This window comes from Lepidochelys olivacea, assembly GCF_965140295.1.
Source record: "Lepidochelys olivacea isolate rLepOli2 genome assembly, chromosome: 2".
NCBI classification, from domain to species: Eukaryota; Metazoa; Chordata; order Testudines; family Cheloniidae; genus Lepidochelys; species Lepidochelys olivacea.
In genome coordinates, this window is record NC_140412.1 from 25,154,752 (window position 1) to 25,182,215 (window position 27,464).

General features: G+C 40.1%; 1 protein-coding gene across 1 annotated transcript in view; it reads left to right on the plus strand.

The window, feature by feature from the left end:
• Positions 1 to 2,872: 2,872 nt before the first annotated feature.
• Positions 2,873 to 27,464, plus strand: part of TAF2 (TATA-box binding protein associated factor 2) — a 107,284-nt gene continuing 82,692 nt past the window's right edge. Inside the window, exons 1-4 of the mRNA XM_084620496.1 lie at positions 2,873 to 4,015; positions 5,382 to 5,436; positions 6,471 to 6,631; positions 22,398 to 22,516. Coding sequence (XP_084476622.1) covers positions 3,963 to 4,015; positions 5,382 to 5,436; positions 6,471 to 6,631; positions 22,398 to 22,516 — 388 coding nt within the window. The 5' untranslated portion in view covers positions 2,873 to 3,962. The remainder of the gene's footprint in view (positions 4,016 to 5,381; positions 5,437 to 6,470; positions 6,632 to 22,397; positions 22,517 to 27,464) is intronic.

Consider the following 27,464-nt stretch of genomic DNA (forward strand, 5'->3'; position numbering starts at 1 on the left):
TAGCTAGTCTTTACTATTTAATGACTGTAGGAAAATCAGATTTCCATTGACTACTCATCCATTTGTCTTATCTTTCCTTGAACACTTCCAGTGATCGCTATTACATAGCCTCCCTCCCTGAGTTATCATCTTACGTGAAAGTACTTTTTAGACTAGATTCCCTACACCCACTCAGTTATGAGGGCAGCATATGATAGCAAAAATACACATGCAACAGTCATTCCCTTCCTTGTCTATTGTATTTGTATCTCATTCTGCTGTGATCACTTGATCCACTCTTTTACTATATTATAGGCTTTGTTTAAAAATTACTCAAAGGTTATACAGTAGAATTCTATGAGTAGGTTGACTGTAAAAACTAGTCTTAATTATGTTTCTAAAATTAATTGCTTCCATGCATTTTAAGGTTGAGCAAGTATAAAGAAAGTTACTCAAGTCAGATTTGTACATTTTATGAACTGTAAGGAATTGTGAACATTTTAAAAGATTAACACTTGTAAATAAAGGAGTTGTAACTGAATATTGCAGAATATAATACTTCCATGAACTGTTGCTAAGATACTTTAATACATGGATAAATTATAGCATATATTGTAACACACCAGAGGCTAACAAGCAATATTTGTGACATGACTGCACATGGATATACCTATAACCTGAGATTAAAATAGCATTCAATACAGTGGTAGGAATTTGTTTCTTACAATGTTTGGACATCATATCTACATACATTCTACATGACACTAACAGCTTAGCAAATATTCATGCTTCTGTGAAGCATGCAGACATTTAGAATAGCAATGTAAAACAGATGTCCTCAAACTTAGGGCCAAAATTTTTACATTTAGATGCTCAGATAGGGTTTTAGTTTCCAAACTAGACACCCTAGTTCGACAATTCTGTTTGATGTACATGCTCTCATGACAGGCAGTTTCAAGAATTTCATTCTCCTAAGTAAAACTTGTCCCATTCACTGTAGTGGGATAGTTCTATATAATGCCATGAGCACAGAAAAGTGTATGAACCAGATGCTCCATTCTTTGTGCAGGCAAAACTCCTTATGGAAGATGATTTAGTTTAGACCCTTTTCAGCATAACAAAATGATAGTTTCAAATTTACAGACTGAAAGTGAATAAATACACAAGTTAGTTGTCCTAGAAATAATAGGTTTCTCACACTAGTTGAATGTCAGGCTCAGAGTGCCTTTCTGAGTGGAGATGGGAGTGAGGAGGTTCTATCACTAAGTTATGCATATAAATCACATAACACGGCTGTTACTCTGAAACCTAAGTTATCCATATAAAACACAGCATTGGGAGCATTGACATGAAGAGGATGTTAGAAACAGCCATTGTCATTAGGCAGGATCAGAAGGGAATGAAATTGTTTTACAACCTCCCCATCCTGGCCTTAACTTAAATGTCCACGACGAAGAAGAAATTGCTGCAGATATCACAAGGAGTTAACAAACCTTTTACTAACTTGATCATGAGATTTTACAAACTATACAGCCGAAGCCAGCTCTGGGAATTAAGGTTAGCGTTTGTCCAAAAATGTATTAGGAGCCAAGTTTCACTATAGGATTAGTTCCCATCAGGCTCCCTGTGGGGCAGGATAAAAGAGTTGGCCACTATTGCAATTTTATCACATCTTACCATTAGAGCTGGTCAAAACAAATGGAGCCCACCTCCTTCCCCACTGTTCCTCACATGTTCTTGTGAACTGCTGATTAATGGCCCACCTTGATTATCACTATAAAAGGTCCCCCACAACCCACACCCACCGCTCTCCTGCTGGTAATAGCTCACCTTAAGCGATCACACTCCTTACAGTGTGTATGGTAACACTCATGTTTCATGTTCTATGTATAAAAATCTCCCCACTGTACTTTCCACTGAATGCACCCGATGAAGTTATGCTTCACGAAAGCTTAACAAATTTATTTGAGCATAGTCTCCAAGGTGCCACAAGTCCTTTTCTTTTCGCGAACACAGACTAACATGGCTGCTACTCTGAAACCTGCAACAAAATTGTTTACATCTAAATCTTCAACAGAATTTTGATAATCGAGCAGAAATACAAGAACAAATATTCCAGCTAAAATCTAAAACATTTCAGTTTGGTGCCTCATTCTCCCATTTGCGATAGGTCAGCCTACATCCTTCATGATACAACAGCAGTCTCCTCTCTTGGAGAGGGAGGGCTGCACACCATGGACGAAGCAAGCCAGCCAACCAGCCCAGCGAGAACAGGACGTGAGAGGGCAGAACTACTACTCCCGCGAGGCAATGCGGCAGCACGCCCAAATATTTCGTTTTTCAGGTGTTCATCTTTAAGTCTTCCCGAAACCGAAAAGCCAACACTTCTTTCAAAAACACAAACAACCCCGCCCCACAACCCACCCCGAAAAAACAAAGCCACGTTTAGTAAAAAGAGTCACAAAATAGCTCTTCCCCACTGAAAACGTTTTTGCTGAAGATTTGCTCCAGCCTTACTTGGACGGTGGAAACGAGGCATCGCCTAACACAGATTTCCACCCTCGCCAATGGGGCACAGCCAAGCCGCCCAGTGGATAAGGAACTGGGCAGGAAATGGTGTGAGACGCCCGAGCGAGAGTGGGGGCTCGGGAAATGCAGCAGGTGGGTCCCACCGCCTGTCCTTACACTGCACATCCCTGTTTCCCTGCCCCCACCAGGAGCTCCAGGCACAAACACTGCGCACGCGCCTCCCCCGGAGTTGCTCACGGCCGGGCCGCTTTGCGAGGGTACGGGCGAGATGCGCATGCGCAATCCGGCCGAAAAGCTCATCGCTATAATTTTGATTCCCCCCCCCCCAGTCCTTTTCTCTGTCTCGCTCAGATTCCTCCAGGTCGCGCCGCACAGGGGGCAATGGAAAAGAGGGTTTTTTTAAAAAGCCTTTAAGCCGGCCTTGACCTTTCAACTGCCGGAAGTTCAAAGGTTACCAACAAAATGGCGGCCGCAGCTGCTGCAGGGCTTACTGGCGGTGTGGATCCGGCGGACGCTGGACGGGCCCAGGCAGCGCCTCGCCCGCCCTGCTGAGCGCTGGGACGCAGTTGCATCCAGGGGCCCGAGCTGCTGTGTGTGTGCGGGTTAGCGCCCAGCCGCCCCCGAGACACGCCGCCGGAGGGCAGCGGCCGCCAGCCCAGCCCAGCCCCTGCCCCGGGAACGGCGGCAGCCCCCAGCCAGGCACCGGAGCAGCTTCCACGCGCCTAGGAGCCATAACCCCAGCGCTACCAAGTCAGGAGCGGCTTCTGCTCGCCCAGGGCTGCAGCCGAGCCGTGCCCCCACGGCACCCCACCTGGCAGGGGCCGCAGAGCAGCCCCCGACCTGCCCCATCCCCTCCTGGCAGCAGCCGACGCCGCCAAGCAACGCCCGCCCCGCCGCCGACTCCCCCACCCCCAAGAGCCCGGGAGCGGCCGCCTCGTTCCCGCCTAAAAATAGCGAACGCCTCAGCAGCCCCCTCCCACCTACCTATTAGCAGCAGCCCCTGCTGACCCAGCAGGAGGCTGCACTGGCAGGAGCATGAACCCCTCACCCCGGTCATCACCATCAGTAGTTCCCAGACCTCCCCCAGCAAAGTCCATCACTTGTTGAGGAGCAGGCCTGCAACACCTATTTCCACTCTGCATTTAGCAGCTCAGATTGTGTAGCTTCCAGGGTGAGGGAGGCAGGAGATCTGTCACCTCCTTGTACCTTCTGTGGAAGGGAATTGTGTGTCACACACACATAGTATAAATAAGAAGACTGTATGTTGACTTTATAACTGCGGCTTCTCTGATCTGGCCATGACTGAATCTTGGGAGTCTTAGATCCACTGGTGATAGAACAGTAATGAAAGGGAACTTGACAAGGGGAAAAATCAAACCACCCATCCAAAGACCACTAATGAGGACGAAGTTGATGCATATTTGACTCTCAACAGTTAAGTGCTGCTGTGCAGGATGAATAGGAAGAAAGGAGACAAGGGATTTGAGAGCCCAAGACCTTATAAATTATAAGTATTAATTTTTGTATTTCTTTTGCGTGCTTGAGATTAGTGTTCATTCTCTGTATTATGTAATCTGAAAGCTTTGTCGTGTAGGCTGTACGCTGACCAAAAGTTGACCGTTATGGTTGGTTTTAAAGTAAAGTCAAATGAAGCTGTACAGGGGTAATTTAGGGATGCTTTAAAATTATTGCTGAACATTCAGTTATACTCCGAAATCTTACTCTTTAAAGATGCATTGTGGGTTTCCCTGTTCCAGTGATTCCATATCAAATGTTCACAATTTTCATGTAAAATATTTTTTTCTAATTATCTATTCTTCAGACTCAGCATGATATCTGGAAGGAAAGCTCTGTCTTTTCCAATTCATGTATAAAGATTTTTCAGCTGTAACTTAGTTAACAGTGCTACTTACGATGCATGGACCAGTATAGAATTCTGTTAATTGTTCCATAGCTGTATGTGCTCTGTAGTACCAACCAAAGGAAAAAGTGGTAAAAAATATTTCAGGCCTCAATCCTGCATGATCTTTGCAGATATGCAAAGATCTGCCTGCACAGAGTTTGTGGCGGTATACCATTGCTTTAAATGTTTATTTCTCAGGACCTTCCAATGCTTGAAGCAAGTGCTGTTTCCTAAAGGACAGCTGGGTGTCTTGCTCTTTCATGTATAGGATTTGTATATATGATGAGAGAGTCATCTTGCCAGAGAAATGTTTACTCCTTATGCCCTCTATCCACTCCCTCCCTCCTCCCCAGCAATTATGCCTCTTTGAGGTCCATAGCAGGCAATAGCCAGTCCTATTCTCTTGCAGCCTGGCCGGGATAGAACTCAGTCAGTTTTTATATAGTTGGTGATATTGTACTCTAATAATTGGCATTTCACATATTGAAAAGCTATTTAGGTAATTGTTAGAGCTTTCATAACTTCCTCTGAGCCCTTCGTTATTGTATTTGGGGTAACAGACAAAAAGATTCAAAAATAATTCCAGTACAATATTTTAAAGCTGTTCAAAACAGTTCAAACTATATTTTTCCTTGTAGCGTATGTGTGTACAGCCTATATGATGGTGTGATGCTTTGATGGTTTCAGTGACACCTTTGGGATGCCCTGCATAATTCCCATTTCATTGCTTGTATGTGGTCATTCATGCAGATAAGACCTTCATGCCATAAATTCTCTCCTTATGTTTATGTACACATATTTTCACACTGAGTATAATATGTATACAATATCTATGTATGTAGACATACACATGATATAAAGATTGTTCAACTAAGATTTTCTTTTAACTAAGTTAAAGAAACATGAGAAATGACATTGATACGTTATTTGTCTATATTCTTATTTTAAATGTTTTTGTTTTTTCCAGCACAACCCACCAGGTAGTCTGCATCAACAACATAAATTTTCAGAGAAAGTCTGTTGTAGTAAGTATATTATTTACAAAAATATTAAAGGTCATATCCAAAACCAAGATTTTCTTCTGTATTTTTGAGGAAATATAACTGCACGAAAGCTGACTATGCTCTGTAACTTCTTTGCGCTTTTTATGGTCTGACTAGGAGCCTGTTACAGGACTCTTTTGCCCAAGGGAATGAGACCAAACAGAACTGTGGTTTCATATGAATTTCAGATATACAGATGCAAGATAGACAGTAATTTGTGCCTGAATTTATTTGGAATTAGATTCAAGTCTTTTTAATTTCATTTGGACTATACATGCCAAATAAAAATGTTTGTTTTAAGAGATTATAATAAGATTATGCCTTAACATAGTTTGTGGTAAATTCAGATTTCATTTTACACAGGCTTATTTAAAATTATAATTTAAATAACAAAATAAAAAAATCCGATTTATATTAAAAAAATCTGTTCCCTCCCCCCCAAAATCATTTCTATCCACGCTGGTTAAAATTGGCTTTCATACCTCTAAAAATAAACAATAACAATTTCAGCTAATGCCACTGTTTATTTAAGGGTTAGAATAGTAGAGATTTATGCCCTGATCCTGAATCCATATGGACTAATGGCCAGACCCTGGCAGCAATGCAGAACACTGTTGAAGTTAATGGAGCTCTGAATGAGTTCACAAATCTGCCTGTGTGGATCACCTTGGAGGATTATCAAAGCTTTATCTTATGGAATCCAGTTTTATTATGAGTTAGGTACAATCATTTGTTTAATTAAAAGGGACACCATCAACATGAATTCTAGTCAATTAAAAAAAAGTTAAATGATCTCCAGTAATACACATGAGAATATTCATCTTTCAAAAGTTATAAGTTTTATGAAACTTTGTTCTTTTTTTTTTTAAACAAAAAATTAGCATTTGGATCTATTGTTTGACTGTGGTGTCCCTTTTAAAAATATGAATAGAATGAATTAATAGAAAGAAATACTTTTATATTGTGTTTTTGAATATGACTGCATAATTAAATGATATTGGTTTACATATTTATAGGGTTATGTGGAACTGACTATATTTCCCACGGTTGCAAACCTGAATAGAATCAAACTGAACAGTAAACAATGCAGAATATACAGAGTAAGAGTCAATGATCTGGAAGCAGCTTTTATTTATAATGATCCAACACTGGAGGTTTGTCACCATGAGTCAAAGCAGTAAGTAACTTGTTTGAAATTCTGTAAATGAGCTGCCTTATGTTACTATGATAGTAAGTCGGTTTTTTCCACTGGCAGATTTCAACTGATGATTTTCTTATAGTAACATCAATCTTAGTAAGAAAGAGTTAGCCATTAACTAAATCATGGTTTCCTTTAACAGTTCCTTTCGTATATTGAATTATTTCCTGAAAAATTCAAGAGAATTTGTCTAGCTTGGGCCACTACTCTAATAGTTTGACTACAAAGTAAAATATAATCTTCAGTCTTTGGTCTGTTTCCTTCTATAGTGCTGTGCTAGAGAAATTTCATTACTGATTTTTGTATTAACATTTCTTTGTTTTACTTTGCCGTGGTATCAAATGTTGTTAGACAAATGTGATGGACTCAGAGGTTCACCTTCAATGCTTCAGGTGTTTTAGTCTTTCTTACTCATTGTTTTCAAATGAATATGTTACTAGAAGTCAAAAGACCTGTCATATCATCTGGGGAACAATTTTATGATTTAGGTCTTATCTACACCAGGGTTTCTCAACTTGTGGGTTGCCAGAATGTGTCAAAGGGGCACATGGGAGGCCCTGTGGGGAAGGAAAGAAGGCTGGGTCCTGGAGTGGGGGGGGGGTTGCACAGCCCTCCCCACATTCGACCCACAGCAGTGGCTTTTGTGGCACTGGTTCTTCAGGGCTGGCTGGGCTTGACTTCCTGATTCATAGGTGCACGGGGTCACAGCCCCACTCACATTTAGCCCAGGTGCTCCATTTCAAGATGAGAGGGCCAACTGGGCCAAACTTGTATGAGTAACCCCATGTGTCAGGCCACAACACCACTCTCGCAAATTTGGCTGGACCTGGCCAAACCTGAGTGGCACTGCAAACCCGGAGATTGCAACATCTGGAGCTGGAAGCCGAGCCTGTCCAACCCCGTGGAACCAGTGCAGTCACTATATTATGCATGTGTACTTATTTAGTACTGCATTATATTAATGTGTAAATTTATATATCATGGGTAAGAATATACTGTAAGCGAGTTTTTTGTACTAAAGCTATTTACTGGCTTGTGACAGGCCATCAAGGTTTACAAATGGGTCCTGAGCCCAAGAAGATTGAGAATCTCTGGTTTATATGTGATAAATGTTTGCACCAATTTAACTAAAATCAGAGGAAAAAATAACATAGATTATTTATAATTATATTGGAATGCCATCTTTATACTGGAATAATTGCATCCACCCAAAGATTGCATTGATTTAACTAAATTGCTTCTCCTACCAATTTAGTTATATTGGTGCAAAAACTGTGTAGACAAAGCTTTAGTTAACCCTATTTAATCCTTTCTAGGAGAGTTTCTATGGCCTGTGTTATGATGGATGTCAGAATAGATCAGTGGTACCCAAGCTGTACATGATGGTTTGATCAAAACATCTTTATTTATCACCCTGTCACCCTAACCTTATCCTTAAGAGGGGGTCAGTGTGTCCTTGTATCATCTTTGGAGAGTGTGTTTACACCATAACTCTGTACCAGGGTGTTCTGGTACCACCCTTCTGGAATGTGTTTGCATGAGTGTCCTGTGCCGAGTACTTCTTCGGAATGTGTTTTGTTTGGCAATGCCAGTACTGTTCTTGCCAGGTTCTGTGACCTTGCAAGCAGGCATGTTTTGTTACAGGGCCTGACTTCTGCTCACAACCTGACTTTTGCTAACTTTGCTTTATATCAGCAAGACTTGACTACTTTTGTCCAGATCTCTTCAGTCCTCATGTTTCAGGCTCTCTTTCGACTACAAGCTGGTTTAGTGGAATGCTGACAGTTAAGAGGCTATGGCCTGGTCTATACTACAGACTTAGATCGACAAAAGCGGCCTTACTTCAACATAATTATGTCTACACTACATTAGCACTACTAATAGTGTCTACACTACAGCCTTGCTCCAGCTGATGTAAGTGCCCTACTACACTGACATAACAACTCCACCTCCACGAGAGGCGTAAGGCTTATGTTGGTGTAGTTAGGGCGAGACAGTTGTCTGTGTAGACACTGAACTACTTACTTTGGCTGTTTGGCTGTTATTCTTGTTGATTTCACGACTTTGCATTGGAGCGGTGAAATTGACAAGAAAGGCTAGTAGGCTCCCTGCTATGAACCTAGTACTCGGTTCACAGATGGGACTGTTGCCCCGGGGCAGGTGTTGGGGGCTCCAGCCTTGAGCCCAGTTACTGCCTGGACTCCCTGCAGAGCTAACCACCTGGAGCCAAGGCCGGGCTCCCCACAGGGAGCCCAACTGCTGCCAGGGCTCCAGGCTGCCCATAGGATCCAAACCCAAGAGCTGAGAATCTGTGCAGCAGCTGGGCTTCCAGGAGGAAGCCAGAACTCCAGGCAGCAGCAGGGAGCCTGGGCAGCAGTGGGAAATCAGACAGCAGCCCCAGGGGCATCCAGGCTCCGAGCAGGGAGCTCTGTGCAGTTCAGAGCCTGGGCTCTTAGCCCCCAGTGCTGCCCCCTTAGCCTGGTAGAAGCACTCCTGATGAGGATGCACACCACCAACAGAAGGAGGGTAGTGTGGACATGAAAAACAGCAATAATTATTGTGGTGTCTGTAAGTCAACCTATCATAGGTTGACTTAATGTTGTAGTGTAGATGTGCCCTAAGTGAAGATTCAGTTAAATGGGATTTTTAAGTACCAGTCGTGTTCTATGAAGCTTAATTTAATAATCTGTCAGGTTTATTAGTCTTTATCATTACCTGTGCATACATTAGAACCCTGCATTTCTTAACTATTAGATTTCTATGATGAATTATATTAGCATCTTGGTTACCTCAAAGCCCAAAATTATAAAACTTAACTTTAAACTTCTCCTGACATGGGTTAGGAACTTGCTGTTAGAGAAGGATTAGGGTACTTCCTCTCCCTTGCCTTAATTCCTGAACCACAAGTGCTGTTCACTAACATGAAATTGTCCTTTATTAACTTCGTATTCAACCTAGCTGTTCAGATGGCAATCTAATTTATATGGAGTATGAAATCGGGAGGAACACTTCAGCCTATGGTAGATCAGCTCTTGTTCAATCCAGAACTGCTCTTTACTATCAAGTCTTTTCACTGATGGTATAAAACATGTACAAGTGTTTTTCTTTTGTTTTTAATGTTGAATGTGAATTTATTGTGTTTTCTTTTTAAGTGTACGAGTGACATTCGTGGACGCTGTCTTCTATTTATCCACAGCATAGGCAGCAGCCTACAGACACCATCTTTGGAGAGTGTTAGGCTATTTCTGTTTTCATGCCCATTCTGTTCTTGGCCTCTCTGCTGACTATCGGGAATGACACCAATTTTGGTTATTGTAATGTCATCACCTATATATTAGCATCTGGACTAAGACCTCCAGAAGCATTTCACCAGGCCAGGGCTGTATTTGAACTTGGATTCTTGAAGCTGTAGGCTCTGTATCTCATTACTAACCATCCATGCAAAAGCTTGAAAAATCCACTCTGCCAGATGCGGTCCAGTGGATAGGGCACCAGAGTGGAAGTCAAGAGACCTGAATCTAGTCCTAGCTCTAACATTGACTCACTACTGTTCAGTATCTTGTCAGCACTGTAAAACTGACAAGAATCATGTTAATTTCATAGTGCTGATGCTTGGCAAAGCTCTGTACTTCAGCAGATGCAGTCTGTGGAATTATTTTTGTGTCTGGACGACCAAAAAATATAGACACTGGGGTCTCGTCTACACAAGCAAACTTTTCTGTCATAATTCATCCTTTTAAACTAGGATTAGACCATCCTTGTGAAAGAGCTGAAGTTTCATCTACCCTGTAGAATGCACCATTGCTGCCAGTGGTAGAAATTGTACTAGCGGTGTATTAAGTGAATGAAGTTTGCTACTATAGATAGTGGGAGTGACCCAGCCCCTCTTACTCCAATTGCTTTGCTGTTATGAAGGAAGAGGGTCTCTGCTCCTTTTTCCTTTGACCAGGCTCTTGGCTTCTGTGAAAGTGGGGTGTGTCCACTACTCTTTTTTTTCACTTCCCACCCTTCCAAAACTCAAATGTTTGGGTCCTCCTCTCCAGTGAACAGCTCCAGTGTTTGCTCCTGATGCTGCTGCTCATAGCTTTCCCAAGCAGTGACAAAGAAACTGGGATAGTTCTTTAAAATTTCATGGCTGTCTCCAGGATTTTGTATAGCACCTGTGAAAACTGGCAGTATTCTGTTCAGTTTTCACTTAACTCTGGCTTGGGAAAAATATAAGCAGCAGAAGTGATATGGGGAGCTGTCTTTCTGCATAGTCAGAATGCACTCCATTTGTTCACATTTGGTTCATCTTGTGAAGTTTATCTTTACAACTATAAAAGTTAGAAATTTAGTTTTCTTTACAATTAAAGCTTAACTTCTACAGTAGTTGATGGCATTGTTTCTCCAGCTGAGAAGGAATTATTCCTGCCCAGGGCGGGTAAGTAAACAAGTACATTTTTTTCAAGACTCTGGCTAGTAAGTAGTTTAATTTTGTAAGCCCTGTCCTGAGGCATCCAGAATCCCAAAAATGTAGTTCTGAGACACAATCATAACTGTTCTTAGCAAATGTTCTGGAGGATAAACTCTTAATACTAATAGATTTAAGAGGTGGTGATATCTACTTACTATCTTAACTTTGATTTCCCCATGGATGGCCTGTCCCTACTTTTTCCTAAAATCGTGATGAGGCCTTTGTATGACCTAGCCAAAAAGATAGGAGGGCTGAAGCCCCAGTTTCTGGGGACAGGGTCATACGTTGTTTTACACTGATCTCTCTGTATTTATGAGCCAGTGAGGAAGCCTTCCAGGGAGTTACATTTGACCTTTCTCAACTGGACGGATCATCATTGTACCAATCCTTAGACTTTTATAGTGGTAGGGTAAAACAGGCGACAGAATTAGAGGGGAATATTGTAACTCCCAGTTGGTTTGACATCTTCCCTTGGAAAAGAACAATTTTTTTTAGTTTTTTATTAAATATATAAAAGGTACAATGTCATGTAAATTCCCACTTCTTAACACACTGAAGCCAATGTTTTAAATGTAAAATTTCAAAGCATTGTGCCTTTGCCAATGCCTCAATGATTTAGCAATTCGGCTATGCCCCGCTATGCCCTCTTTCACACGCTTCCTTACCTTGCCCTTACTGCCTCAGCCAAAGGATCTGTGTAGTGGATATTTTATGAACTGCCACTACCATGAGGATTGTTTGCTTTTACTTGTGAAATGAGTGCTGACATGGGTGTCTTGAAACCTCTTTCAGACATGTTAGCGTGTGTGTGTACATAAACATTAGTGAAGAGAGCAATGATGTGTGAGTTTCAAGCAGGGAGAGGAAGGTGATTATGGAAGGTGAAACTTACGTTGATTTTCCAAAGCATTGTGTAATTTCCTTTAATCTTCCAAAAAGTAAATGACTTGTCTTAAGCCTGAAGTGTCTTAAGTTTAAATGAAGGAAGGACAAAGCCATTATTGGCAAAAAGATTGAATGCAGTTTGCCAATTTAGATAGGTTAGTTAGAAATTATTACCTTTATAAATATTTGCAGCCAGAAGACATCATCGCACAGCTCAGCTAGCTGTCAGTAAACTGATGACACTATAATACACATTTGTAAAGAGTTTTGTTTCTCATAAATCTTGGGATGTTACGCAGCCAGGCTAAGAGAGTAGTAAGTATATGTGGAGCACATTTTCAGGGCTAACAGTTAGCTATTGAGAAAAATACTTGTATTTTAGAGAACATAAAAAAAGCAGCTTTCCAAAATTATAAATAATACAGATTGGTTGGTAAATGATAGTTCCTGTTTATAAGGGATTATACAGTTTAAAAAACAACATGAAATACTTTATAATAGTTTAGTGATAGTATTTTATAAAAGTTAACAAATTAAATTTTACCCTTTGCGAATAACATGCTTTCATTAGGACAGAATCAATGAGTAGTCAAATATGGGAGAATGGAAGGAAAGGAGAATATTTTTAGACTTCAGGACAAAAAGGTCGATGTGGTAACAGACATGATCTAATGTCTCAGTTAACAAAATGTTTATTATTTTGTTAAATTATTTTCAGTGGCCGAATCCTTTTTGAGATAAACCACCTTGTTTCTAAAGAAATTCTCCTGGCTGTAATAATATCATAATAAGTGTATTAAGGGCATTACAAGACTGCATTTGTGAGTGAAGTTGCCAGGGTTTGGAGGTGCATTTAAAGACTATGATGAAGTAGCAGAAAAGTAAAATAAATTGTTTGAATCAATCCTATTCCTTAAGCAATTTTCACAGGAAATTGAATGAAGTCTTTAAGGAAGAAGTTATGGAACACCATAAAACTCAAGCACTCTAAATCACCAGGACCAGTGATGTTTAGAAGGCTGGAAAGTTGCTAAACTGGTGCCTATATTTATAAAACAACACAAAACCTAAATATTATTCTGAGAAATACTGACCAGTGAGTATCTCACTTCTGGATCTAGGAAACTGAGTCTAACGATAGAATAACAGTATCAAATCCGCATAACTTCTTAAAGGGAAGAAGATTTGTACCTCTTTGACCTATTAAAATATATTTGAAAATGTTAATGGCTGATGAAGGTTATCTAATGAATATGGTTAGTGTGGATTTTCAAAAAAGTTTTTGCTAAAGTCCTCAATAAGACTCTTAAGGAAAACAATCACAAAATATGGAGCAAAATCTTGTTATGGATTAAAAACTGCTTAAAGGGCTTACTCTGATTGTTTTTTCTTAATCTTGTGATCTGTGTAGCACAAAAATATTTCCTGGGCTATATGGCCGAGCAGCAGTAGAGTGAAATGGACACGGTCTAGGAGGGAGGGAGGCCAAATGCAAAATCCAGCCCACAGGTAAAAATAGAAAACAGCTGGTGCTTTTCCACTTTCCAAAGAGCAAAATTGGGAGGAGAACAGATGAATTTTCCCCACTTTTGGCCTCTGACTAATAGGTTTTTTCATTGAGCTTGTGTACAATTTTCAGTTTCTTGTTTTATATATTAATGATTTATGAGAAGGAAGTGAGCAGCAGTCTTGCTGATGGCACTATGTTTTATTAGCAGATCTGTGGAGGCTTTTAAGAAATTCTGGTTGTATGTCAACACACTGGAGAGTCAGGTTGGAAGCAAATAAAGTATAATTTAAATAAACATTGGCCAATACTTTCAAATGTGAGTGCCTCTAAAATTAGACACCTAAACAAGAGTCTTCTGCTTTTCAGAGGTGCTGAGTTGCTGCACTTTTCATTGACTTCACTGGAAGTTGAGGATGATCAGCGCCTCTGAAAATCAGGCCACTTATTTAGGTGCCTAACTTTACTTTGGAAATTCTGGCTGTTATTTACATTGGCAAAAATGTGTTTAATGTATACTTATTAGCTCTGAACTTTCAAGATCCTCTGAGGAAAAGATTTGAAGTCATTTTAAATAACTTGGTGTAGATGTTACTAGCCACAGCAGCAGTGTAGACTGGCATGCCTGTCCCTCCGCATCCACATCTGAGGGAGACCATGCCTCCTCGCAGTTTGGTCTGCCTAGGGTATTCTCCCAAAGGAATTAAAAACAAAGCGGGAATTAGCAGTTCTCAGTGGGCCCTGGCCTTCAAGTGGAGCATCACCATAAACAGTCTAGGCTCTGGCCTGCAACCAGGCTTTAAACAGAGTGGGGTGGCAAGCAGTCAAGGCTCTGGCCTGCAATCAGGCAGAGCTGTAGCAATTTATCCTCCCATTCTAGGGGCTCCTGCAGAGTGGAGCACCAAGCACAGTCTGTGGGGCTCCAGTAGGGATGCCCAAGGAGCACAGGCCTCCTGGCTTAAGGAGGGGAAGTACTGCCACTAGTGTTCCCTCTTAATTTTTCCCACACATCTGCAGAATGAATTTTGTTATGTGCACCAATATGAAGGTGATGTGTGACAGAAGCAGGGACAGGGTGCGCTCAGGGGGAACAGGCGGGGCAGGGGCGGGGACTTAGAGGAAGAGGGGAGGGGGTCGAGTCCCCCCTGGCTAGAGGGGAAGTTGGCGCCTATGGCCCCCTGCCCCGGCTGCGGCAGGTCCTGGCTGGGCGGGTACCCTGAGCGCCTGTGCAGCGCTACATAGGCTGCTGTGTGACCGCGCAGCTTACAGGGAACTTAGACTGCCATCCCAGGGGTGGGGTGGTAGGGGGGACGCGGGCCCGCCCAACTCAACTGCATCACAGCCCAGGGCCCTAACAGTGGCAGAGCGGTGTGCCACTGGGTCAGCGGAAAATCTATCCACAACACACTGACAGTGTTTCTGGCATCACCACAGCCAGACAGTAGTCTGGCTCTCCTGGCCTGCTTCCTACTCTCCCCCTCAGTCTCCCTGGGATACTTTGCCAAGGGAGCGGTAGCAGCTCCTCAGCATTGGGAGTGGCAGGGCTCTCTGGAAGCTCAGGCTGGTCATCAGGGCAGCAGAGGTTCTGGCATCCCACTCCAGCAGCCGGGAAGGAGCATCTGTCTCCTTCCACACCTCCCTCTTGAATGAGCTGCTGGGCTGGCCTTTTAAGCTTCCTCTTCCTGTCCTGCCCCTCTGTTTCTGGCTTGCGGGGCGTGGCCCTTCAGGTTCCACCCACCCAGCGACTTGTGGCTTCCACTCCGTGTCCGCGTCTGAGGGAGGCCACGCCTCCTCGCTACAAGCAGTTAGGGCAATAGTGTGTTCAGATATGTTAATAAAGGGATTAAAGGGAATACCAATGATAGTATTATGAAACAATATATACTGTTATCTGTATCGAAAGAGAAAGCAAGAAGGTGTTCTAGGGCAACCTGTCTGTGCTGGAAGTTACACAGTGAAGGCAAGGTAACTGACAAGCCTGGAAATACTCTGGGCAAAACAGAGAGAGATGTCTCTCTCCACCCAAGAGAGGCACCAGCTGAGGAGCTGAAAGCCGAGAGTGGGTACCCTTACTGAACCACTGGGGGGAAATGCAGATGCAGTTGCCCTGAACTTGTCTTGTGATGTTTCCTTCTGTATTCTAGGAACTGGACTTAGACCATCAAATGGTTTTGAACAGGCCACTGAATAGATATCAGATTTTCTATTTTTACTATTATGGTTACAATAATATTCAACACTTGTACTACTTCGTGCTGTAGCGTGTTATACTAATGCCATTTAGAATCAAGATGTTTCCTCACAGCTTGGATTGCTTGTTTAGCATAAACAATTATATAACTTTCCCTCTCCCATCATGTCATGTGTTTCAAACTCAAGACACCACTATTTATTTAATACAGTTACTAGGTTTTACTTTACCAGACTACCAATTTTCTGATAATGCTTTTGTTTTGGTAAATACGGGTTTAGAAATAGAACTACATTGTATAAAGTATGTAGAAAAAACCTGGCATTTAGTGGACTCTGTTTCTGTCTTTAATGTGGAAAGTAATATTTTAATCGCTTCTTTATGTTTTGTTTTTGGGGGTGGGGGGTTAAACATTGGAGGACTTCAATTTTAAAGCAGTTGAGTAAATACTGCTTTTTTGTACAAGACTTTATTCTGTTACATCTGCAACCTGCTATGATAAACTCATGGATTACCATAACTGTAGAATTCTTTACTGTTTTGAGTAAAATGGCAAAGAAATACAGTCTCCTTAATAGTTTGTTTACTTGATGTTGCTGTTTAAGGACTTGTAAGTGTAGGGTCATGGAAGAATGAAACCATATTTTCAGCATTCATGTTCATGTATAGTGTTTATTCATATCCTAGAAGCATGTTTAAAATAATGTTAAACTGAGTATTTTGTTACAGAAAGTTAAAATGGGATGTATGGTTCCTGCATCATTAGGGGGAGCTGGAAAGTGAATGTATATTATTCTCTCTCAATCAGTCCACATTTGGTAAATTAGAACCATTTATCATCATTTCTGGACCTGTAATTTTTGTCTATAACTGTGAGGGGTTATTTTTAAACAGCCGTATCCAGTTTGTAGAGGACAATTCTAGCCATGAAAAGATTGCTGTATGGTACTAATCCTCTAATAGATTCCTTTTATAATGAATCACCCATTTGATTTGGACCACTATACAGTTCCACAATAAAAGGAACAAAATAAAGACTGATTTATATTAAAATGTTAGACTATTAAGATCAATAGAGCCTACCTTTCTCGTTACATCATAATAATCTTTTCCTGTCTGTGAATCCACTGGAATTTAAAATGTAACCACAATCTCACCACGATTCCTCAGAATTGAACAAATTCTTTGACGTACTGGAAAGGAATCCCTTGCCAATAATTAGAGACAGAAAATGTTAACATTCCCAGGATCAGATTTACATTAAAATGAGTTAAAACAACCCGACCCAAATTTAAAACTAAAATTAAAGTTGACTTGTTAATTTTTATTTTCTTTTGGTAGTGACTTGCCATAATTACTAAATTAAGGCATGTGTGAATTAAGGAATGATTTTCATACCGTTTCAGCATAGCAGCCATGTTAATCTGTATCCACAAAAAGAAAAGGAGTACTTGTGGCACCTTAGAGAGTAACAAATTTATTTGAGCATAAGCTTTCGTGAGCCACAGCTCTCTTCATCCAATGAAGTGAACTGTAGCTCACGAAAACTTATGCTCAAATAAATTTGTTATGAAGTGAGCTGTAGCTCATGAAAGCTTATGCTCAAATAAATTTGTTTGTCTCTAAGGTGTCACAAGTACTCCTTTTCTTTTTTCATACAGTGTTTGCTTTTTTCATTCTCACCCCAAGTCCTGCAAAGACTTAAGCATTTGAGTAACTTTACACTTGTGAATAGTCCAATTGAACTCACTGGTACCATTCATGTGACTGATTCTTTGTGGGAATCCTGCCTTTTAAAAGCACTTCAACTACAATACAGGAAAAATTGATCATGTTAACACATGGGATTTTGGAGTTTCTGTAATCAGATGCTCGCATTTTCTGCTAATGTTCTATGATGAGAAGATTTCAAACAAACTAGTCTAGTTTACTGTTCCTAATGTTCTCAGTCCTACTGCTGATATGTTCTCAGTATACCTTAGTTTATTTTTTTAGCCAAGGCACAGGTGGGGAAGGCTGAGTATCTAAGCTTAAAGTTTGACACCTAGATGATCTTTAGCCCTTCTTCCTTCCAAATAAGATACAGTAAATTGAGTTTAATGAAGTTTGTAGTTTACGCTGGATGGTGGATAGGGATTGCGTTCAGATGGAAAGAAAGTAATGATTTAAAATGAGGTCATGTCTACTTTGTGCGGACTTTCGATTTCATGGCCCTCTTACTAAGAATGGAAGTTTGCTTTGGTATCTATGGTCCAAACTGTTCATCTGCCCACCGTTGTACAACACATTATGAGCTGGCTTTCTATGTGGTTGCAGCCCTCCATTCCCACAATGACTGGATTTCATTGGTGGTGAGCTTTTAAATGCTTTAGATACTTTGAGATGAAAGGTGATGAGTAATTTAAAATATACTTTGTGGTGTGATGTTGCACACTCAATCTTCAACAAGCAAGCTTTAAAAAAAAATGATCTGTAGAAGATTTATACTGGAAAAATGTTCTTGATCTTCAGAGTTTAACATGCTTTTAAGAGATTTTTTTTTTTTAAGGTATGATGTTAAACTACAAAATCAAGAAAACTCTCAAACTTGATCATAAACAGTCCAGTATTTATGGGCACCAGGATGCAGATAGGATAGTGTTAATGATGGGATAGTTATAGCTGGATACCACTGGAGAACTGATTCTTAACTATGATTTTCTGTGCTTTTGTGAGTTAAAGCCAGAGCTCCAACATTCAATACAGTATGTGGTATGAAAAGCATATAAAGTATAACAGTTTGTATCCAGCAACCAAAGTAGACAAAAGGACTACCAAATTAAAAACCTGTTTCATTCCCAGAAATGTAGGGCTGGAAGGGGCCTTGAGAAGTCATCAAGTCCAGCCCACTGTGCTGAGACAGAACCAAATATACCTAGACCATCCCATATCGTTGTTTGGCCAACCTGTTCTTAAAAGCCTCCAGTGATGGGGATTCCACGACCTCCCTTGGAAGTCTATTCCAGAGATTGACTACCTGTAGAGTTAGAGTTTCTTAATAGCTAACCTAAATCTCTTTTGCTGTAGGTTAAGCCCATACTTCTTGTCCTACCTTCAGTGAACATGGAAAACATGTTTGTCATCCTGCTCACAACAGTCCTTAACATACTTGAAAACTGTTATCTGGTCATTCTCCCGCGGCTCCTTTTCTCAAGGCTAACCATGCCCTTCTTTTTAACCTTTCCTGATCGGTCACATTTTCTAAACCTTTTATCATTTTTGTTGCTCTTCTCTGGACTCCTGCTAATTTGTCCACGTCTTTCCTTAAAGTGTGGTACCCAGAATTGGCCACAGTATTCCAGCTGAGGCCTCACTCGTGTTTAATGAGAGTGGGGCAATTACCTGCTGTGTCTTACATATGACACTCAAGTTAATACACCCAAGAATGATGTTAACCCTTTTTGCAATTGCATCACAATTGTTGACTCATATTCAATTTGTGATCCACTGTAACCCTTAGATCCTTTTCAGCAGTACTAGCGCCCCACCAGTTATTTTACATTTCGGAGTTGCGCATTTGATTTTTCCTTCCATCCTAAGGGAAGTACTTTGTACTTGTTTTTATTGAATTTCATCTTGTTGATTTCAAACCAGTTCTCCAATTTGTCAGGGTTGTTTTGAATTCTAATTCTGTGGTCCAAAGTGCTTGCAACCTCTCCCTGCTTGGTATCATCCACATATTTTATTAGCATACTTTCCAGTCCATTATCCAAGTCATTAATGAAAACATTGTTGGTTCCCCACAAGATAAGTCCTTCACAGTGAACCATTGATAACTACTCTTTGATTATGTTCTTTCAACCACTTTTGCACCCACTGTAAGAGCTAGAGAGAGCCTGGAGCACTGGGCCTGGTGTAAGATCTGAGGTCTGAACCAGAGGCTGTGAACCAACGTTAGGCCATGTATTAAAGTAGATGTTTACAAGTTCACTGTCCTATGTATGATCTTGGCAAAAGTATTGCTAGCATTGCTAAAACACTGGCATTCCTAAGAAGCAACAGATATTGGGTATGTGTGAAAACACATTCCAAAATATTAGCTCAGAAGGATCCTGATCTAATACTAAATAAGAGGATGTTTTGCCCCTGACACCTGGAGCATTATACAAAAGGAGGTAACAAGCAGACGTCATGAAACACGTGAGGTGGTATATAAGTTGTTTTTCTTAGTCTATAAATTTTGGGGTTCTTTGCCTTAACCCTTTGTGCAGCCAAGGTGACAGCAGAAATTCCTGCTGCTGACTGAACTGTTCCTTGCTACTGGGCACTCATGTGTTAATGTAGCTGTAACCATGGAACTGCGACACTGGTACTGTGCCTTAAGGGCAGTAAACCTGGCTGATTGCCTTCATCACCGAACCATGGTGAATAACATTGTGGTCTGTTGAATTAACAAGCTGCATTCTATGCTTGTGTTAATAACGTTGGCATTCCAGAGAGAGAAACACTGAGCAGCTGTAACAGCTCAAAGCAGCACCTGGACAAAGCTAGCACAGCAACAACATTCCAGCCTTCAGCACTTAACAATATCCACCTTATGGCAATTTCATCTAAACCACATTTCTCTAGTTAGCTATGAGAATGTCATGTTGAACTATGTCAAAAGCCTTACTAAAATCAAGATATATCATGTCTACTGCTTCCCCCCATCCACTAAACCAGTAACCTTGTCAAAAAAGGAAATTAGGTTGGTTTAGCATGATTTGTTCTTGACAAATCCATGCTGGCTATTCCGGATAACTCTATTTTTAATCTTCTAAATGCTTACAAATTGATTGTTTAATAATTTGTTCAAATATCTTTCCAGGTATTAAAGTTAGGCTGACTGATCTATAATTCCCCAGGTCCTTTTTGTTCCCTTTTTAAAAGATAGATACTGTGTTTGCCCTTTTCCAGTCCTCCAGGACCACACCCGACCACCATGAATTCTCAAAGATACCGATGTTGCTTCAGCTAGTTCCTTAAGTACCCAAGAATGAATTTCAGCAGGCCGCTCAGACTTGAATACATCTAATTCATGTTCATTAACCTGTTCTTTCCCTATTTTGGCTTGATTTCCTTCTCCTTGTTGTTAATAGTAATTGTGCTATTTTTAGTGAAGTCTGAAGCAAAATAGGTGTTAAACACCTAAGCTTTCTTGATGTCATCAGTTATTAGCTCTGCTTCCCTGCTAACTAGGAGACCTACACCAGTGGTTCTCAACCAGGGGTCTGTGTATCCCTGAAGGTAGGCAGAGATCTTCTAGGGGATACATCAACTCATCTAGATATTTGCCTAGTTTTACAAACTACATAAAAAGCACTAGCAAAGTCAGTACAAACTAAAATTTCATACAGACAAAATGAGAAAGTCAGCAATTTTTCAGTAATAGTGTACTGTAACACTTCTGTACTTTTATGTCTGATTTTGTAAGCAAGTAGGTTTTTACGTGAGGTGAAACGTGGGGTACGCAAGACATATCCGACTCCTGAAAGGGGTACAGTAGTCTGGAAAGATTGAGATCCACTGACCTACACTGTCCTTTCTTTCTCTTGCTTCTAATGTATTTAAAGAACCTCTTCCTATTGCCTTCTGTCTTTTGCTACATGTAACTCAGTTTGTGATTTATCCTTTCTGAGATTGTCTCTACATGCTTGCACTATTATTTTTTACTCCTCTTTAGCAATTTGTCCATGTTTCCACTTTTTGTAGAATTTCTTTTTAATTTTCAGATCATTAAAGAGCTCTTGATGGCACCATATTGGCCTCTACCTACCTTTCCTTCTCATTGGGATAGTTTTCAGTTGTGCCTTTAATATTGTTTCCTTGAGAAACGCAGCTCTCTTGAACAGTTTTTGCCCTTATATTTTCTTCCCATAGGAGCTTACGTAGCAGTTCGGAATTTAATGTCTGCTTTTTTTAAGTCCTTATTTTGCTGCTCTCACTTCTTCCTTTCCTTAGATTCATGAAATCTATCATGATCACTTCCACCCAAATTTCCCTCCACCTTCAGATTCGCAACCAATTCCTCTCTGTTGGTGAGAATTAGATTTTTAAATCAGGTTTCTGAGAGCACTGTATACGTTTAGGCCAAGGTTTTCCAAAGTGGTGCCTGAAAGTAGATTTCTACATCAGTATTTAGTAATATTTAATATTAAGTAAAGTTATTTTCAAAATGCTGACCACCCTGTAACTCTCATTAAAGTCATTGGGAACAGTTAAGTGCTTAAGCAGTTTGAAAAATATGTGACTTATTTAGATGCCTAAAGTTTGGAGCCTAATTGTAGATTCCTGCTTTTGAAAATCCTGGCCTGAAAAACATACTTTCCACATGGTTCAACATATTGACCTTAGATATTCACTTACACCAGTAAGTGGGTTGTCAGATTATTTTTTACATAACGTATGTTCAAATTCTTTTAAGAATAGACCTTTTTTGTTTCTGTTTTGTATACTTGTTAGTAAATTTTTATAAGCCTGATTTTTCCAAGAAAGCACTATTGTTTTCGATACTTCTCAATTTGTTATGTCTAAATTTCTCTGTTTAATGCTTATCATATCAAGAACGATATAAACCGCTATTATAACAAGAGCCAAAGCAATCAGAGAGCATAAGCTTAAAAGTTGCACTGATACCATATTTGAATGTGCATTTTAAGAATTGAAATGGGTTTTGTTTTACTTTTAGGAGAAATCTCAACTATTTTTCCAATGCTTATGCTGCTGCAGTCAGTGCTGTGGACCCAGATGCTGGAAATGGAGAACTCTGCATTAAGGTTCCTTCGGAGCTGTGGAAACATGTTGATGGTAAAGTGTAGAGACCATATTGATACTTAAATTAAGGTACTGCAGATTTGATAGCTAGGGCATTTTGTATTGAAAGACATTAGATTTAAGTAAACATAAATAATAGATTAAATTAGGATCACTCTTTCCCCTTCCCCACAAAAACCCCCACCCAACACCTTTTTGGAAAGAATAAAAAGCCCGGATCCACAAAGGGACTTGGGTGTTGCAACAATCAGTGTCGCAACACCTAACTAATAATTGGAGGAGCATTGCGACATGCAGAGCCTGAGTTAGCCTTTACAATGAATGGGAAGAGAGAGCTGCCTGAGAATGGGATTCACAAAAGCTAGCATGCTCTGCAGGGAGCCTCCTAAGCTAGCTCGTGGGAGAAACTGTCCCCTCATAGAGTTAGGCAACTTAATATGAGCTACAAGGGAGATACCTACCTGCTTGCAATTCACAACCAGGAACCCCTCTACTGATGTCAGATGGCTTAGGTTTTGGGGGTTTTTTGCTGGGGGGGCGTTTTTTAAGTATAACAAAGGGAGGAAAGGGGAAGTTGATAGTAGTGTATATAAATAAGAAGTTAGCGATTGTAAAAAAATTGATAAGGGAAACAAAAGGATATAAGGAGAAATCTGTGGCCATCAGAGATAAGGACAACAAAAAGGAGTTTTAAAAATATATTAGGAACAAAAAGAATTCTGATAATGCTATTGGTCCACTGCTAGATGGAAATGGTAAGATTATCAATAATAATGTGGAAAAAGCAGAAGTGTTCAATTTCTCTTCTGTATGTGGGGAAAAAACATGATATAGTCTCATCTATGGTGATAATACTCTTTCCATTCCACCAGCATCTCTAGAGAATGTTAAACAGAAGCTACTAAAGTTAGACATTTTTAAATCAGCAGGTTCATGTGTTTTAAAAGAGCTAGCTGAGGAGCTCGCTGGACTGTTAATGTTGGTTTTCAGTACGTCTTGGAGCACTGGGGAAGTACCAGAAGACTGGAAGAAATCTAATTTTGTGCCAATTTAAAAAAGGGTAAAAGGGATCATCCAGGTAATCATAAGTCTGTCAGCCTGACATCCATCCCAGGCAATGAAGCAGCTGACACAGGACTAGATTAATAAAGAATTAAAGGAGGGTAATGTAATTAATGCAAATTTACATGGATTTCTGTAAAATAGATCCTGTCAACCTAACTTGATACTTTTTTTTAGTGAGATTACAAGTTGGTTAATAAAGGTAATAGTGTTGACGTAATATACTTAGACTTCTGTAGAGCTTGGTACCTCATGACGTTTTGATTAAAAGACTAGAATGATATAAAATTAACATGACTTGCATTAAATGGATTAAAATCTGGCTACCTAAAATAGGTCTCAAAATATCATTGTAAATGGGGAATCACTGAGTGGGTGTGTTTCCAGTAGGGTCTCGCAGGGGTCAATTCTTGGCCCTGCGCTATTTAATATTTTTATCAATGACCTGGAAGAAAACATAAAATCTTCACTGATAAAATTTGCAGATGACACAAAAATTGAGGGCGTGGTAGATAATTAAGAGGAGAGGTCATTGATTCAGAGTGATCTGGATCACTTGGTAAACCAGGCACAAGCAAACAAAATACATTTTAATGTGGCTAAAAGTAAATATATACATCTAGGAAAAAAGAATGTAGGCCATGCTTAAAGGATGGGGGACTATCCTGGGAAGCAGTGTCTCTGGAAAAGATTTGGGGTAGTGGTGGATAATCACCGGAGCAGGGGTACTAGTACCTGGGTCTCCCACCCTCCAGGGGGATGCCCTAAACGCCAGGCATTAGAAGCATCTTCTTTCTCTTTCTACCTCTTACCCAATTACTCTGATTATTTATCCAAAATGGAACAGCTTCAGCAGGAGCAATTGAGGGAGCAGTACTTACTCTTGGGTTTAGGCACCCAAGTACTTTTGTGGATCTGGCCCACACATTGCTCACAAGAGTGACTAGACTACCCCTTACTCACAAGAGCTTCTTTTAAAAATAGCCCTTTTGTCTTAAATGCACAGGCTTTTGGGGTAATGTTTTACCTGTCAACATCAGTCATCTGAAGCTATCCATTTTCACAAGGATAATTTGAAAGGGCATTCTGACTCACGGCTTTGAGCTTTCCTCACAATAGTTAAGAAAATGGTTCAGTTACCCCTCTCTAGTGAGTTCTATTTTTTAAGTCTATTGGTGAAAGCCAAATATCTTGCATGTTAAATTATTTTCATAAACTAAATCAAGGTATATGGGAGCCAACTAGGCATATTTTGGTAAGGATATGCATATTTTCATATCTTCATTGATTTTTAAAGTTACATATCTCTTTTGACTGTCACATTGTGGGAGGTTTGATTTTATTTTATTTTTGTGTGTGGGTGGTCTGGTACATATTGTGAAGGAGAAATGTAGATTCATATGTAGACTGGAATAACTGTGCTGGAACAATTAACTGTTTTCACAAAGAATCAAAAGAGTATCAGTATAACAGTTCATTTATATTTTCTGGGATGTATTTACATCAATCTTTCCTAGATTAAGCTTCTGCCATGATGGTTTCTTTTAGTAGTTGATACTTATTGTATTTACGAATAGTATATTGGGGAGAAGTATGTTATACATGATACCAGTAGCAACTTTTCATTTCAACCCACTGTTTTTGACCATTTGACAGCAACTATATGTATGATACATTTCAACTATACCCACAAAAACGAAAATAATACTAGATCCATCCCAAACATCTCATTTTGCAGGTTTAGATAACTCAGTCTGTCCTAAAAATACCTTCAACTAGCCTTAATAGAATTAATATTTATATACCTTGATCAGATGCCTAGTACTATTGTATCTATTACAAAGCTTAGACATTCACATTGTCATTAAGGGAAACCCCATTTCACGGTTTTTTTTTTCTTCCTCGCCTTCTTTTCTGTTATGTGGGATAGTTTGCTAATATTTTGTGCAGGTTTTAGGCGACCATGTCACCCAGTTGATAAGAAACTGTTTTGAAATATTTACTGTGCTCATTCTTTAGCCAGAAAACTATTGCTGAACAGTATTTATCTTACCAGTGGAATGCTGAATGGATTTCCTTTCTAAATAAAGGATTCGGGAAATGACAGAAACCTGTATTTAAGAACACACACGCCTAGAGTAATGAATTATTTCCCCGTAACTGCTGTTTAAATTACTATGCAGTTTATTAGCATTATTATTTGTTGATTAAAGCTACACGCCCCACTCCAGGAAACAGTCAGGGAATAACTACTGAACATGTAAAGATGTGTGTGTTCCTTTTCATCCTCATATTGCCTACAACACTGTCAATAATGTACTCCAACTAAGATGCTGCTCACAGTGGACGTTTGATCAAGTTTGGTTACATAATCCTTTTTGGTATCTGTTGGAAATGGAAATGAAACCTTATGGAGTGTCGGAGTGCACTATTGACAACATTCTAGGCCAGTGGTTCTCAAACTTTAGCAACCCTAGGACCCCCATTTTGATTTAAAATTTTTCATGGACCCCCCCTCCTCCCCAGCCACCCGCTCAGCCCTAGGCACTGCACCCACTCCAGTCATTCCCCCAAGACCCCATCCCCACTCCACCCCTGCTCCTCCTCTTCCCCACCTCTTTTCATTCCCTCTCCCGAGCAAGCCCCATCCCTGCTCCTCCTCTTCCCTCCCAGCACCTCCTCCTGGATGCTGTGGAACCACTGTTCCCCATCGTGTGGGAGATGCTGGGAGGGAAGAGGAGGAGTTGAGTTAATCAGTGGGGCCCACAAACTCCCTGGAGTACCCTTGCGGACCCCAGTTTGAGAAATGCTGTTCTAGGCAGTGTGGAGGTGCCGTGAAATGCACGTCTTCCTCTTTACGTTCGTATATCTGTATTTTTAAGATTCTTGGTGGATGGGATGTTTCCTGGCGCAGCCTTAACTGTCTAAACATAGTTTTGTTTTCTAATATGGGTCACATTTAATCCTAGTTATCTAAGAATATTCCAAAGGAAAGGTGAATAAGGTAGTAAAAATGTGCCAAACTCAGGCAGTCAATCAGATATATAGGGTTTTGCTTGCAGACAGTCTACTCCGTTTGGGTATTTTAACCAGGGAGTGGGTGGTTAGTGCTCTCAGGCACCACATTTTCAAATGCTCCATGTCAGCCACTAATTTGATCATTTAATTACGGGCAGGTCATTTAATTCCTTAGTTCATCCTCCTTTAAGATAGTTATATTGTTTGCCTGCCCCACAGTTGATTTTTTTAGGTATAATATTTATAAAGCATTTTTAAATCTATGCATAAAAGATGCCATATAAATGTCAAGTATTTCAAGAGACAATTGTTAATTTGAAATCGGTTCTGTTAAATATGTAAGGTAGTTTAAGGTTTTGCACTTCCAATAAATTGTCCTATCAATTTTTGTGATTTTACCACCACATTTCCCTGTTGACGTGTGAAAGGCCCATACTAACATGGAAAACTGACAGTAGTGGTTCAGTGAAACTGTCTGTGCATGCAGTGCTTTCAAATGCACAAATTAGAAAGAGAAATATTTTAATTCCTCCATTTCAGTTGTACTGTTTTAGGTGGTACTTGTCAGAATTTTGGAAAAAATGTTTAAACAGATAGTATTTGTAAGTTGATGGTGTCACTTTGAAGCTTAATTGTTGCAGCTATATTAAGACTGTGGTGGAATCTAGTGGACAAATCAGTTGAACTTTATTTCTGAGCAGTCAGTCTTAATGTACAGAAGGATAGCTATAAGTTCACACACAAGATTCTGGGAAACTAAACAAAAGCAAAGACACTTAGCAGTTGCCTACAAAGTTCTAACTGTAGTAGGATACTTTAAGAAATGTGTAAATCAGAAAGGGGATAAAATGTGGATATTACATGTAATTTTTGTGGAAAACATTTGCTGGGAAAACAGATC